Source organism: Pezoporus flaviventris, unplaced genomic scaffold (assembly GCF_033815535.1).
Source record: "Pezoporus flaviventris isolate CSIRO_AGI_PZ_B2104156 unplaced genomic scaffold, CSIRO_AGI_Pfla_v1 ptg000029l, whole genome shotgun sequence".
Lineage (NCBI taxonomy): Eukaryota > Metazoa > Chordata > Aves > Psittaciformes > Psittacidae > Pezoporus > Pezoporus flaviventris.
This window is the reverse complement of record NW_026892577.1, coordinates 2,478,968-2,495,165: the sequence shown is the minus strand read 5'-3', so window position 1 is coordinate 2,495,165 and position 16,198 is coordinate 2,478,968. Positions and strand designations below refer to the sequence as shown.

Genomic DNA, 16,198 nt, shown 5'->3' with positions numbered 1-16,198 from the left:
GCCACATCTCAAAAGGCAGCTTTTCTCTTTAGATAAGCACCATCAACTTGCAAAGGTGGGATCTCTCATTGTCCACAAGGTCAGGAAGCCACAGGATTTCCCAGTGGCTTCAGTGTAAAAACAAGTTCTAAATGTCAAGAGGTTCAGGCCTCAAAACTCCTTCAAAGATATTGAGAAAGACAAGAATCCCTTTGTAACCAAGTTTGACACCTATTTCCTGAAGAGTTCTTATTGAACAAATATTATACTGCCATCAGGGTTGCTTTCTCTAGTACCACTTTAATGGCTACCTCACTCATGCCTCATCCTTGCAATGAGTGTTCCTAAATACAATGGAACCCACAGAGTAAGTATTCCAAGAACCAGCTCAACTTCACCCAAAGGACTATGCTGCAACCACCTTTACCAGCTGTGTAAAGCAGCGTGTCAATAGCTGCAGCCACATCAGCAGCCACACAACCTTTTGTATTCAATAATCCTTTAATTAAGAAATCAATCACAGGAGGAAGCATCCAGATGCTGCTTGTGACAAATACCGTGTAATGCTGCTTCCTGGTACCAGTCGTGTGTGTATCTCCCTGTGGGCTGGGCCTTGCAGTATCCTTTTGCAACGTCTGCCTCTTCATAGACCACAGCCCTGTACACCAAGTCTTGTATGTATGCCACCATAAATTCATGACACAGGCGCACAGGCCGGATGAATTTGTTCATACATTCAGAATTCACTTCCACCAGAGCACACTTTCCTATATTAAGCCAATCTCTAAATTCCCCTGTTGTAGAAGAACTCTGTTTCTTCTGTAGATGAGAGAATTTCTGGCTCAAGGTCTGCTCGCTTTATCTGCAAGGTACAGAGAAAGGGAATCAACACCATTCCTGGTAAGTATATGATAAACCCTCCATACTGCATTGAACTTTGCACAGATTGTAATAGTGTGTTCAGGAGCAAGACTGGATGGGATTTGGGGTTCCAAGAGGTTTTTGGTTTGGGGCTTTTTTTCCTTCTAAGGAAGAAATATGCTTCATTTAAAATCAGCGGTACTCCTGAGATCTAAACACAGCATTACTGACATTATCTCCAGTCACTATAGAACCATTTAGGTTGGAAAAGACCTCAAAGATCATCAAGTCCAATTGTAAATATATTTGGGTGATGCGCCCAGGAGAATGAGTGCTGTGGGTTGGGCAACTGGGAAGTTCAAAGGGAACCAACCTCCAAAGCTCGGTATATAGCTTCTAAAAAGCCCCCTCATTTCTTTTCAGTTTATCCTTGTCATAAGAGATTAAGAAATCTAAAAAAAGATATTACAATGCCAGAAAGTTCAGGCAAATAAAAGAAACCACTGGAAACTGCAAGAGCCAGTCAGTGATTTTCTGAGCATACTCACACAGTGCTGGTAAGGGAGAGGAAATAAATGCAGAAAGGAATCCCAGGCTCCACTCCCACTTGGCCTTCTCCAAAGCACAAGGTTCAAGGGCTACATAGAATCCCAGACTGGTTTGTGTTAGAAGGGACCTTAAAGCTCATCCAGTTCCAACCCCTGCCACAGGCAGGGACACCTTCCACTAGAGCAGCTTGCTCCGAGCCCCTGTGTCCAACCTGCCCTTGAACACTGCCAGGGATGGGGCAGCCACAGCTTCTCTGGGCACCCTGTGCCAGCGCCTCAGCACCCTCACAGGGAAGAGCTTCTGCCTAAGAGCTCATCTCAGTCTCCCCTCTGGCAGGTTAAAGCAATTCCCCTTGGCCTGTCCCTACAGGCCCTTGTCCAAAGCCCCTCTCCAGGTTTCCTGCAGCCCCTTCAGGCACTGGAGCTGCTCTCAGGTCTTCCCTTAAGGAGCCTTCTCTTCTCCAGGCTGAACCAGCCCAGCTCTCTCAGCCTGTCCATTTAATGCCTGCCAAGAAAGCTGCCCTTCCCCGAGAACAATTACACTTCACAGTTCAGTAAGGCAGGTGAAGAGATGTCTGTCACATGTGAGGTGGTTTACCTCTGACAAGCTCATGCTGACTTTGCATCTACATCCTCCCTTTCTCCAGCAGGACTGAAAACAGTGCTGGAAGAGCCTTGGTTTCAACCTTTAAGACAGCTCTCCTGACCCTGCTTGCTTCAAAGTGCTGTGAAAACCTGATTTATATTTACACTTTCAATGCAGATTTGTACCACACAACACAATTTAGACCTAGAAAGCCTTGCAATCCTCTGCCTAGTGCATAGGCCTTCACAAGCAGCCGCTACTGCCCCTTTTTAAATGCACAACCACATTAACCTTATTGTTTGTTTTCTACATGGCCTCAAGACTGCTGGGTATAGTTCTGGAATGCCTGTTTAATGTAACAGTAATCCTAAATCAGTTCCTGTGACAGGACTTACCTCTCCACACGGCGGAAACATACTGAGTGAGACCGGCAGCATCCCTGTTAGTACTGATGTAATCACAAACATTCTCATTAAAGCCAAAGTACGCGGAGTCTTCACCATTTTCGCTCTGCCCAAGACATTGAGAAAGTAAATATGTCAGTTTAGGCTTGAAAAGTAACCTGACAGTGAGACAAAAAGCACTAGCTCTTATTTCAGTGGTTGAAATAGCACTGAAATGAGCAATAACCAAGGCTTAGAAATCCTAAGAATACTTCCTTACTTGATGTCCTGTGCTCTTATTCCTAACTCCTGTTCTTCCCCTTTGTTCTGTATTTAGCTGCAGCATTTGCCAAGTCTAGATTGTCAATACATGATTAAGAAAATAAGCAGCAGGATCAAAGTGACAAAAGAAGAGCTGCATTAGCACTTTAAAGCCTCTCAGTTCTGTGCCTAAGATTTTTCTTGCATTACTCTCTTTCTCCTTAGATTTAGCTCCTCTTGTTAAGTCCTACTTTGCCTTGTGCAAAAATTTATTACTCCACATCTATTCAAAGTTTTATCTTACATCAGTATTTATGTCTTCTGGTAACAGGAGTCCCTTGAGCTAAAGAAGGGGATAAGGAATTGATTTAGGCAATACCAAATGACACAACGTTGATGATCCCTACTTGTGTTATGTACAGGATATAGATGATCCCTACCAAAAGCTCAGGGCAGGCTAAGAATTCTCTCACAAAGCATACAATGAATTCTTCTTATAATACACGGTTTCTAAAGGTTGCAAGAGCAGGTTTTACAATACATGAATAAGTGTTTCCAAGCTGGGATCCAGTTTTTGTTGCAAGTTCAAGAGCCATATTTTCTCTGCAGCACTAACAGATCTAAGCTAAGTGCTGTGACCACCCTCTACACCAGACACTGGGATCCAAATCAAGTTAGGGAAGCTAGGTGCTGGAAAACAGCCTGCCAGGAGAGCACAGGCATGTTTCCTGTAAGGGAGGAGAGAGGAAATCCTTATAGCTTTACACAGCCTCCTGCAAACCCTCACCACATGGATGTGGGCATAACCAGACTCACTTAGCTAAATGAATCACAGTAGCTGAACCGAAACATCCCAGATCATCACTTGTACCAAGGCAATACTGCAGACCCAAGAACGAGTTGGCAAGTGGTAGCAGCCAGGTTGAACACCAGCAGACACCCCAACCAGGCACCCCCAGCCCTTTGGCAGCCCCTCCTACCTTTCCACAAGGTACGTAACCACGGGTGGCAGGAAAAACGTTGTCCCAAACAAGACTGCTCGTGATATCGCTGTTTCTTTAACAGCCTTGAGGGAGAGAGGAGAAGAAATGATGTTAAAGCAGTGTGTGCAGCTTCAAATACTGCATGTTTATCTGAGCACTTCTTTGTCTAATGCGAAGTTTCAAGCAACAGGATAATGGGGAATTAGAACACTTCTTAGAAGAATTCTTTCTTACGTGGAAACTAAACTCCTACAAGTGGCAAATAGTCCACTTGTGACTAAGAAATACCTTAAAGGGTAAGTGAAACTACTGATGTCGTATCAAGGTTTCCTATCATGATAGTAATTTTGCTGAGGGTTGCTCTTTTTAAGCTGTGCTGAACTTCTTCCAAATGGCTGTACCTTCTGGGCATCCTAACTAGTTCTCCCTCCAGCTCTCCATAAATCTTTACGCTCAAAGAGCTGCTTCCTCCCCTCTGGACAGCAGCATAGAAAAGGAGGGTCATTGACATCACATAAAATGTGACTCCTTCTAGTTCCTATGCCAGGCTCTACAGTGGACGCTGATGAGCAGAGCAAGGAGCAGATCCAGGGTAAGCAGCTGGAGCCCAAGGCTAAAATGCACCAGCACACTGTAGATCAGGGCACTACCCTGTGGGAGGCACAGCCTTTAAATAATATTCCCACTGGAGGAGATGCATGCGATACATACAATACAGGGCTTTTCTCTGAGGTGTCCCATCAGAAGGTCCAGAAGTCTTGTCTCCTTCCAAGATGACAAGGGAAAGCAGCAATGCCTGTGCTAGGGTCTCTGGGGCTCAAGTCTGACAATCAGTATATTGCTCAGGGGAGGCTGCTAGCCCTTGAAGACACAAGGGTTGTAGAACCTTGGTCCAGAAACCTAGCCCAAAGCCTACCCAAAGGTTCAGCACGTGACCTGGGATTCTTCATGTCAATATATCCAACCCTGTCAGCCCTCAGCACCACATTCAGCTCTCAGCAGGAACCAAAAGGCACATCAGGAGAGGCCTCCACCCTGTCACCTACCTTCTCACCAGCCTTCTGCGACACTCCTACAACCTTGCCATTTCTGTCCATCACTTTAATTCCATTGTCAAATTCTGGGCTTCTCGTCACCACCACAGTAAACGCAGTCATCAAGCCTGCAGAGTTAGAGAGGATTTGGCTTTGAAAGATCCAGAACTACCTCAGTAGCAACATTCATAAGTACATGCATTTCACACTTCCAGTTCAGCAGTTCACAACTGAATAACCTGGCAGCTTAAGAGGCTGCCCCACAAAAAGCTGCTTGGGATCTTGAGTTAGATTTTAAGGCCCCAATCCTAAAAGGTGCTTTATCATTACAGACTCGGAGCTTTCAATCACTGTCATCCAGTTCAAACCGTGAGTACTTTGTGGATGGATCTGTGTTGTTGAAAGGTTTTGTACTGGTCAGCACAGAAGAAAAGACCCAGAAGAGAACAGACTTTACTTAAAGGCTGCACCCCCGATTTGAAAGGGAGGGTGTCAGGGGAACACTGGCTCTAATATGTTCCATTATGGACTTGTGACAGACACCTGGGCAGAGAAGTGGCAATGCTTCAGCTGGATCCGAGACGAAAACGTTCCAGTCTCCTCCGGACCGAGCTTTACAAGGTGCCTGAAAAAACCCATCCCACCGTCAGTCACCGAAAACACAAACCTTGGCACTTACAAAGGTCGTATCTAATGGGAGTTAGTAACCTAGCTGGTTTCCTCCTTTCTATTTTCTAGACCTTGGTCAGCCTGGCAAACTGACCACGCTTGAAACAATAGATTTCTCTTTTTATTACTTTTGGGCAGTGCTGTTCAATAAACGCGTCAGTGTAACAGATGGCACTTTTCAAATGCTGCACTAATATTAGACAATTACCCTCAGGTTTCTCTCTGCATTTAAGGAAATGGAAGCACACTTTAACACCTACTCCAAGGGAAACAAGTCAGAAAGCTCTAATGCAGATCCTCAGAACGATCTGGGGAGCCATCTCACTTAACCTGGAACAGAGGAGATGACGTGTTTTAATTTTACCAGCTTCCCCCTAGGAAAAGCCAAAAGTGTCTTCAATGACATTAGAAAACCAGTCGATGACATCAAACAGCAAAACTCGTCCTGGTGCAATTTCACCATGTCAGTAGAGAGTTTCAGTGCTACTACCTTGCAAGGTTAGTGATATTCTGTTGTAACAACTCTCTATGCTGTCAGCAGTTTCATAGCCAGCAGCATCTGAGTAAGGAACTATGGAGTGCACACCCAGAGCTATGTTGCACTCTGGTGTCACATATGTGCCACACAATGTCATATCTATCACAGTCCTGACAGTCCTGATGGTTTCAAGTATGATGTGCAAGCCAAAGAAAAATGCATCCCTGGAGAAACAGTTGCATGTCATGCATACACAAAGGCCAGGAGAGTGCTCTGCAGCTTTACAATTGAAAACCAGCAAGATCAAGAAGTCAGTTCCACTGATCAGTGAGCATCAGCTCTCACACAGAAAGGATGGTACCCAGCAAAGGCATTCACAGAAGGAGGCTAGGAAACAGTAAGACCACACCTCTGCAAGATATCTCTACAGTGAGATGGGGTGAGGAAATGGCCCTCAGACCAGCTGCACGAGGCACAGTTCCTCTTTACTCACCAAGCAGAGGAGCAGGTAGGACTTTTTTGATGATTAGATGTGTTAATGGACTCTTCAGCGTGTAACGATTCATGAAGACGAGAGGAAGAGCCTAATGCATGGGGAGAAAACAGGGACCTTCTATTAAAGGAAATGTGCAGCATTTCAGTGTGTGCAGCAGGTTAGGAAAATAGATCTGTGACTTAGCACGTAGTTATCATCTGTAAAAATAAATGCCTTGGTTTAACATCCCAGCAAAATGCAGATGTGCTCTGAAGGTGTTTGTAATCGCTCTTTTAGATAAGAATACAAAATATCATGATGAAAAAAAGCATTAAACATTATTATGTAGAGGACAGCAGCAGTGTGAATAATAAAGATAGAACACAATTACCTCTGACTAATATTCCCTGGGCACCCATCCAGCTGCCTTGCATCCCATACCACTCTCTCCCCCAAACAGGAAACCTGGTTTACTTGTGTATTTGTTACTGATTCCCTGTGGTTTCAGCCTGATTCTATATTCCCATAATACAGGAAAGTTTCCTTTAGGAATAAATAGCCAGTACACCAGCTAGTGCTCACAGTCTCCCTTGGAAAACAAAGGGGAAGAACTCCCACATTCACCCATGGGCATAGCTGCCTCCCCAGACCTCTGTAAGTCCTGAGCACTGCTGGCCAAACTGTTTTACCTAGTGGAAAGTGGCTGCAAGTCCCTCTAACAAAAGCAGGAATACTCATATTCTTCTGCCAGCAGGCTTATAAAAATCACTGTTTAGTGTGGAGAGTGAGAAAATGCATTGTAAGGGCAGATACACTTGCAATGAGTGTCGTATGAGGACACCAGAGCTCATTCTGACATAGCAAACTCCAGAAACCAAATACCTATTCCAGCATAGCACAGGGCTAGCTCTGTAGCCCTCAGGAAGGCTAATTTACTTGCATTCCATTCAATGCAGTATTTTCATGCTTATGCTGTCTCAGATATATGAGCTCACTCTATCCAGTACAGATGCCTGCAGATTTAATCACTTGTTTAGGGACAGACAGATCACTTCCACCGTACGGCATAAAAACATCAACTCCAACCCAGTGGGTTACTCTGTGTTTGTAAACCTTGCCTATTTCCTCTCACTACCATTTCTTAAGCTTGCAGAATGAAAAGGACAGAAAAAGAAACATCAGAGGAAGATAAGCAAGGTATTGGCTGGCAGATGATCAGGAAAATTGTTATCCTGAACAGTTCTGGGGCAAGACACCAGAGTAGAGCATCAGAGCACAATGCTGAAGGATGATTTGGCAGTGTGATTGTCTCAGTGCCTACTCCTTCTCTGGAGAGCTTATTAGGAAGGCAAGCATCAAGCAAATACATACACCAATACACGCTGCATAGGAAACAGCTCCCAGGCTGAGGAAGATCTGCTTTTCTTGAATCGAGTACTCCTAAGGAGGACAGAAGAAACACATTCTGTAAGTCCATTTGTAAACCCCTTGTAAATCATGTTCAAAATGGTCTTCTATAACTAAGATGATAGCAGAAATAAAGATCAATATATACTTCAGCCTTTGGGGTTCTATTTCCATTGAAGAGGGTGAATCCCGTGGTGTACACGTGAAACAAGAACTGCAGAAACAACAGATTACAAGAAAAAATGAATTTGGGATTGAGACAGGAAGAAAAGGATAAATGTAGACAGAAAGAGGCAATTACCTGATAAAAAAAGTTGTGCCTTGCTTGGTGCTGAAGAGATGAAGCAATAACCTAAGAGGGAAACCCCACAAGGAAAGCAGGTTTGGTGAGTCTAGGAGGTTTTGGTGAGCAGTAGTTGGCTAGAGCATGAAGACAATGGCTATGTTACTATCTGAGGCAGTGTCAAAGGCTTCAGTCAGTACCAAAAACCATTTGCCTTAATTCCAGGGTAACACACCTTTTTGCTACAGATATGAAATACTCACTTTTTCTATCCAATATAAACCACAGAAACACAATGATTAAAACACTATATGCAAGAATATTTGAGCAAGATGCTTTCTTACCCCAAATAACAAATACATTTGTACCTGCGAAGCTTAAATAGATGCAAATATAATAACTAAGGTAATAAAAATGGAATTAAGGAAGTGAATGAGAAAGGGTCAGATTGTTTTGACTAGTGGGGATATAAATACTAAATCTTACTGATCTAAGATCAAAGATTTTAGGAGTTACTTCCCAATTCCTTCTCAAATTCAGACTGTGAATAAGAACTTCAGTTTTAATAAAGCCTTTCTTGAAGCCTGACCTACCATGCTCAAAGTGTGGAGCACTCTCAAAGGGCAGAGTCAATCAAGATAAGGCAAATACTGAATAAGAGGAGGGCAGGGAATGTCCAAAGCCTTGAAGAGGACAGCAATTCATTTAATATTAGTGAATGTATTACCTTTATTATTAATACCAACACTGAATCTAACCACATCTATGAAAGAGCATTAAGCTGTAAATACCAAAAAGAAGTATTTCTGTTAATCTTACTACTGTTCTTAAGGAATTTAACAGCCATTGAGAGTTTCATTATACTTTCTAGCAGTGCCATGTAAATCCATGCTGTAATCTGTGTATGGAATGACATCCCAGTATGTATACTCATAGGCCAAACCCAAACATATCTGAACAACTAAACATGCATATAATTACAGCTACAACTATTCTATGATGATGAAACAAAATGGTGCAAGTTTTGAGCACTGCAATAGGAGTTTATTCCTACATCTGTAATTTCTTGACAACACCATTTCTTCCTTGCAAACGCACAATTTACATAAGAAAAATATCCATATTTTGGGTCTGAAACACAAAACACAAGGCTCCGACTCCTTCCTACTGCAGTTCAGTAGGAGGTTAAACAGACCAACATCAGGCCGTGCTCTCAATGCTGAGTGAATTTCAGCTTGCATCAGAAGCAACCTTCATTCAAGAACAACCTCTTTGCATGCTGCTGAAAGAAAGTATCTAACAGGTTTGGACTTCCAATGAGATTCCTTAAGGGCTTGATTTCTAGGTTACTCAGCACTTCCCATAAAACAGATGTTTTAAAAAGCTTGTGCTGAACATACAAGAAGCCTTCTATTCCCTCCCTATAAACCTTGGCTTTGGAAAAATATAAGCCATGCTGTACCACTAGCATCTTTCATGATTACTCACCAATGGAAGAGATATAGGCAGGAAGGCTAAAAAGAAAGAAAACTTTATTTCAGTAAAAATAACTGCTGTGTGTGTCTTGAGTTGAAAATTCCCCTAACTTCCCCCTTCTACTTTCAGCTCTAAGTAAAACACTGCCCACAAAAAAATCACACCATCACCACAGATGTCAATTCTAACCCTTGTCTCTCATTCCACATCCCAGAAATCAGAATACCTGGTCACAGCTTGTAGCCAAAGGGAGCCCTTGTGAGCTCCACTCAACAGTATAACTGAGTGTTGAACAGAAATCAACTCTCTGTTCAAAAAGAGATAGGTGGCAACAAAAGCTGCCACAGCTATGAGTGGTTATACAAGATAATGAGTAAATAGCCTCACTATGGTTATATCTGATTAGGAACCTGTGCTGTCTTGGCCTCACCCAAGCAGACTTTGTCTGTCACCACAGCAAGTAAATTCATACAATAGCCACATCCACCAAAGGAAAACTTAGTTTATGGTAGACTGCTTTATATGGGGAGGGATTTGGGATCTCATTATGCAGTGAGATCAGAGACTGGTCAGACTAATTCCATCTAGATGAGCAGATAAACTACAGGGAAAAAATTCCTCAAGGGGATTGTAGGAATAATAAATCTTCAACAGCTATGACAATGCAACTAACAGAAGAGTCTACTTGCTTTTGTATATGGAGAATACCACTGTAGTATCACAGCATCTATTCACTATGAGCTAGTCCCCTGTGATGATTCAGTCACATACACAAAGCTTCTCTTAAGGGAACTTACCTGGAGGTCTAAACAAAACAGGAATTATATCGTCTGTATCAGGATGCACACTGGACTTAAATAAGAAAAGGAATATTAGACCACTGTTGCCATATGTGAATGAGAAAGAAAAAAACCCCAATGTAAGTATTTTGTGAACTTACCAGGCTTAGCAGGAAGGCTTGTTTTGTCTAAACAATTTGAAAATGAGGTTAGTAACCAAGCTTTGGAAGAGACTGGGTAAAATCTTCTGTGCACATTTATTATACCCTCCTTTTTTTCCCCAATAACTCACTTTAATATAGTGCTATATATGTATACACCCCTGTAATTACTTTTGTCCCTAACAACATACTCTTCAACACACTCCTTGTTGAATATAACTTACATCCTATGTGTTGTGTGACAGCACCAAAGCACACACTATGGCAGAACAGAAAGTTAGTTTTAAACCAGAAAACAATAGTTTACATATGGCTAAAAGCCCAAACACTTATGTTAAGACTTTAGCTTTTCTGGAATCACAGAAGTTTCTATTTCTCCTTTCAGGCTTTGACACACAAGGTATAAATGCCACACTGAGTCAAAAGAAAAACTCCTCCTAATGAAGTAAGGGTTCAGCACTACTTCCCAGTAACTGAATAGATTTCCCACCCAAGTACTGCTACTGCTCATTTTGTGAGATGTGCAACTAAACCAACCTGCCCTCTGTATGGTGTTACAACATCTAAGATTTAAATGAGCTTATTAAGCTCTTTGCATATTTATCATCTACCTGTATCACCCCAAGTGAGGACAGACAAGCTTAGAGCAATGATTCCTACAGGGATCCGAGAGCATCTCTTAGCTATATGATATACAACCTAGCATTCTTCAGGATGATAATACTGTGATTTGGCATTAAAGTCAGTAGTAATCCAAAGGAATTCCTGCTAGATTGATAGATTTGAAAAACATCTGTATCAGTGAGTTTTTCTTGTGCTACCACTTGTATCAGAATCTCAGTATTCTGTCTGCTACATTTTATATTAGTATCAACTACTTCAGCCATGAAGAAAAGATACCTCTATTTCCTATGCACTGCACTCCAAAATACCTGAGCATTCTGTATGGGTTCATTTAGGGTCTTCCCAGTGCTTTGTATGGATAACCTGGTTCTTCTTATTTCGTCCTGTATTTGAGAAAAAACAAAACAAACAGATAAAATAACCTAGATTTCAATATTCTGGAGTGCAACAGATCCGTTACAAGACATTCTAACTGCGAACCTAGCGTGTCAAGCTAATAAAGCACCTGTCCCTCACCAGAGTAGTACAAGCAAGAACACACCTAGGCACACAACCAGCTCACAATCACAGAAACCTTTAGGTTATTCAGACTCCCTTGGTTCCTTTCTGTATCAATCCCTCAACCTGCTACACAAATGCACTGGAAATGGAAGCATATGAAAAACCTCACTGAAATCAAGAGTTAATCATCTTGTACTCAAAGTTACCCATGTGTGCTGGCAAACATAAAGATTTGCTGCCAAAGCAACCATCCAATATCACCACAGGCACTGATGGCTGTTTTAAAACTGAATTCCAAACCAGACTTTTAAAAGCGACCAGAAACAAGTCGCAACATCACAAGATGCTCCTGCATGTTCACAAACGTGTGATCAAGTTTTGGACCATACACTCTTCCTTTAAACTTGGCTTAAGCTTTTAATTATGGAAAACAGGTACACTTCAACTGTAAACTCATGTGGTTATCCACAGTCTACACAAAACTCTGCTCCTCTTGGGAGAATTGATGAGATGGTTTGACTTTTCCTCAACAGGCACATCTCTATTTGCAAGAGTGTATTTTAATTCCAGGAGGTGGGAACTAATCCCAGATCTCCAAATCCTGAATGTACTATGAAATTTTATTGTTGACATTTACATATATATACATATAATGTACATTTACTAAATAATGTGATTTGTACATGTAAATATATATAGGGCTATGCATTCATACCATATATAACTATAGAGATAGATGAATAGATAGACACAATACACTAACTCTGCAAGTGACAAGGAAATACCCCATGTGCACACATTTTGACAGTGTTCTACGGCTTTAATGGAGTTTTCCCTTAAATAAGAATAATAAAAAAATCAATCTACATAAAAAGGACATGGAACTGTTGGAACAAGTCCAGAGGAGGCCATGAGGATGATCAGGGGACTGGAGCACCTCCCGTATGAAGACAGGTTGAGGAAGTTGGGGCTGTTCAGCCTGGAGAAGAGAAGGCTGCGTGGAGACCTCATAGCAGCCTTCCAGTGTCTGAAGGGGGCCTATAGGGGTGCTGGGGAGGGACTCTTCATTAGGGACTGTAGTGACAGGACAAGGGGTAACGGGTTAAAACTTAAACAGGGGAAGTTTAGATTGGATATAAGGAGGAAATTCTTTAAGGGTGGTGAGGCACTGGAATGGGTTGCCCAGGGAAGCTGTGAATGCTCCATCCCTGGCAGTGTTCAAGGCCAGGTTGAACAGAGCCTTGGGTGACATGGTTTAGTGTGAAGTGTCCCTGGCCATGGCAGGGGGGTTGGAACTGAATGATCTTAAGGTCCTTTCCAACCCAAACTATTCTGTGATTCTATGATTCTATACTGACTAACCAGCCAACTCTCATACAATGTGCTTTTTCCTCTGTCACCCCTGACAAAACTATACAGAAGTGGATGGATAGAAACACACATCTTCCCCAGAATTCCCTTGTCAGAACAGTTCCTGAAATTTGGAAGCTACACATTATGGCCACCAATGTATCACACTTTCAAAAATTAGTGTTAAAATTGCAATAATCATTCTCTGGTATAAAAAGGGCCTAGTCAGCACTTGCGCTCCCTCTCAGGGGATTCATTTCAGTACAGCCACTTGGAAGAGAATCAAAGATCTTCATGAGCTTCAGACTAAGCCACACCACGAGGATGGCTGTGTGGATTAGGCAGCAGAGATTTGGGGTGCCTGGGGTGCAGCTCAGCAAACCTGTCCTCTCCAAACCTGTGACAGCTCCACATCACACTCCTCCTGCAACTGTCTGTATTCAGAAAGAGCATGTCCAGCTGCTTGTTCCACAGCTCTTGTCTTTGGGGGTGTCCTGGTTCTTAATTGGTTCTTAATTCTAATTCAAGTGCTGGCACAGCAGCCATGGTCTAAGCAGGACTGCTGAAGCGGTGTGTCTAGAAATGCCCTTTGTTTTATTTACTTATACAGAGAAATGCACACAGCTGTAATTCTATTTACTAACATAAAGACACTGACTGGTTTGTGTTGGAAGGGACCTTAAAGCTCATCCAGTTCCAACCCCTGCCACAGGCAGGGACCCCTTCCACTGGAGCAGCTTGCTCCAAGCCCCTGTGTCCAACCTGGCCTTGAACACTGCCAGGGATGGGGCAGACACAGCTTCTCTGGGCACCCTGTGCCAGCGCCTCAGCACCCTCACAGGGAAGAGCTTCTGCCTAAGAGCTCATCTCAGTCTCCCCTCTGGCAGGTTAAAGCCATTCCCCTTGGCCTGTCTCTACAGGCCCTTGTCCCAAGCCCCTCTCCAGCTTTCCTGCAGCCCCTTTAGGCACTGGAGCTGCTCTCAGGTCTCCCCTTCAGGAGCCTTCTCTTCTCCAGGCACAGGTACAAGTACCACTAACACAGCTTTTACTTTTGCCTTCACAAGCGGAAACCCACATGCATGGATCTGACTTTGGCTACATGCTCACCCAGCTAAATCTACTCACGGCGCCTGCAGGACCTGGCACAGACTTGGGTACCGTAAGTTAAAACACAGATTATATCTATTATATCTATATCTATGCATTTCCTCTTTCCTCAGAGGCCTTGCAACTACTCACGGAGGACTTGAACAGCAGCAGGGGATCCAACGCGTCCGTCCATAGCAGAAGCCTCTGTAAAAAAGACTGTGGGACACACGTTGCGGTCAGACCGGGGTTTGTCCCCGGGCCGTCCCTCCCGGGCCGGGCCGCCCCGGCTGCCCCCGCCGCCGCCGACCTGCCCCTCCGCCCGCCAGAACCGCAGGTTGGCGTCCATGGAGCCGCGGCACCGGAACGGCGCTGCCGGGGAACGGTCCGCCCGCCGCACGCTCCGCCCGGGCACGGAGCCGCAGCGCTGCGGTCCTCCCGCCGCGGGTAGACCTGGTGTCCGGGCCGCCTTCCCGCCCTGAGGCCGGGCCTGAGGTGTGAGGCGGATCCCGGCTGGGGCCGTGGCCTTGCAGCCCCGGGGAGCGGGATCGCGGTTGGGAAAGGTCCGATCGGCTTTTCCCCTTCCAGCAGTGTCCGCCTGCGCCAGCCGGGACGGCAGAGAAACCCCCGCCGCGTTCGCAGTGACCGCGGTAAGAGACAGGCACAGCCAGGTACAAGCGCAGTGTGGCATTGACCTGCGGTTGTAGCTTGTTTCACAGGCGCTAACAGCTGCCCCAGCACCGCTAGGATGTAGTTTTGCATTGGTGAGCTGTGCAGGGGTTAACTTCATGTGTTCTAGGTCCAGTTCAGGTTTACTGGGAGAAGGGCACAGCCAGCAGTGGGTTTGAACAAAACGGAGCTAAAATACCAGGACTGAAAAGATGCAAGTACTGAAACACACAGCGTCACTGGGCACCACGTCAGGTGTTTTTATATCCTTGAACTTACATTGCAGTGTTGGTACCTGTTACAAAGCTTACTTTATAACACAAGCTTATGCTTCTGTTTTACCTAAGTCCTTTCCTCTGATCATAAGGGCAAATGGAAAACACAAACCCATTCAGTGTTGTGTTGATTTCATAGAATCCCAGACTGTTTCAGGTTGGAAGTGACCTTAAAGCCCATCCAATTCCAACCCCCTGCCACGGGCAGGGACACCTTCCACTAGAGCAGCTTGCTCCAAGCCCCTGTGTCCAACCTGGCCTTGAACACTGCCAGGGATGGGGCAGCCACAGCTTCTCTGGGCACCCTGTGCCAGCACCTCAGCACCCTCCCAGGGAAGAGCTTCTGCGTAAGAGCTCATCTCAGTCTCCCCTCTGGCAGGTTAAAGCCATTCCCCCTGGCCTGTCCCTACAGGCCCTTGTCCCAAGCCCCTCTCCAGCTTTCCTGCAGCCCCTTTAGGCACTGGAGCTGCTCTCAGGTCTCCCCTTCAGGAGCCTTCTCTTCTCCAGGCTGACCCAGCCCAGCTCTCTCAGCCTGGCTCCAGAGCAGAGCTGCTCCAGCCCTCGCAGCATCTCCATGGCCTCCTCTGGCCTCACTCCAAAAGCTCCACGTCCCTCTTGTGCTGTTGCCCCAGAGCTGGATCAGGACAGCAGGGGGTTACCCCCTAGAGCACAGCAGAGGGGCAGGATCCCCTCCCTCAACTGCTGCTCATGCTCCTTTTGATGCATCCCTCCAGCAGGACACCTGCTACTCCCTAAGGGTACACACACAAAGGCAGCTGCAGTTGTTTACCACTTGCTGCAAAGGTGCAGAAGATCCAAGCTCTTCAAAACACAAATAGGAATCTAGGAAAAAAGTGAAAAAAAAGCAAAGCAACACACCCGCTGTTTGTCAACAATAAGATTTATTATTATTTCTAGAGATGTACTGCTTTCAATTTTATTGCTTACAACAGACTCAAGCAAGCAATGCTTTAAATGACAGACTTCTTGTTAAGCTCCAGTAAGTACACTATTGGGGTTCAAGTTTTTACCATCTCCCACGCAGTATCAGAGTTCTTCATGCTTGTTAATCCTCCTCTGTAGCTGCCCTGCATCTTTGACTACATGCAGGAGTAAAATGGCATTTATTTACATTCATTTCAAGTTATAGTTCATTTACACAGTTTTGTTACATTCATCTCTTCCCCTGCAAAATTCATTAAACATATACCACGTACCAGTATTTTATTTTCTGTATTGTCCCCATTGTTTTAAACTCTTGTTACAGAATTTAGCTTTTCCTGTTGTAAAGGAAAACATGGGACACTTACTGGTCCAAAACCAGGTAAAG

The 16,198-nt window shown here is 44.4% G+C and overlaps 1 protein-coding gene across 1 annotated transcript; it reads right to left on the bottom strand.

Annotated features, from left to right (window-relative positions):
* Positions 1 to 461: 461 nt before the first annotated feature.
* On the bottom strand, positions 462 to 14,362 carry SFXN4 (sideroflexin 4). The gene is made up of 14 exons (XM_061458621.1): positions 14,235 to 14,362; positions 14,078 to 14,143; positions 11,296 to 11,370; positions 10,364 to 10,390; positions 10,221 to 10,275; positions 9,436 to 9,461; positions 7,966 to 8,016; positions 7,813 to 7,878; positions 7,629 to 7,697; positions 6,276 to 6,366; positions 4,648 to 4,763; positions 3,599 to 3,684; positions 2,370 to 2,484; positions 462 to 841 (listed from the first exon to the last, which is right to left on the bottom strand). The coding sequence occupies exons 1-14, from the start codon at positions 14,271 to 14,273 to the stop codon at positions 764 to 766; spliced, it is 960 nt and encodes a 319-aa protein (XP_061314605.1). The 5' UTR covers positions 14,274 to 14,362; the 3' UTR covers positions 462 to 763.
* Between the last annotated feature and the right edge of the window lie 1,836 nt (positions 14,363 to 16,198).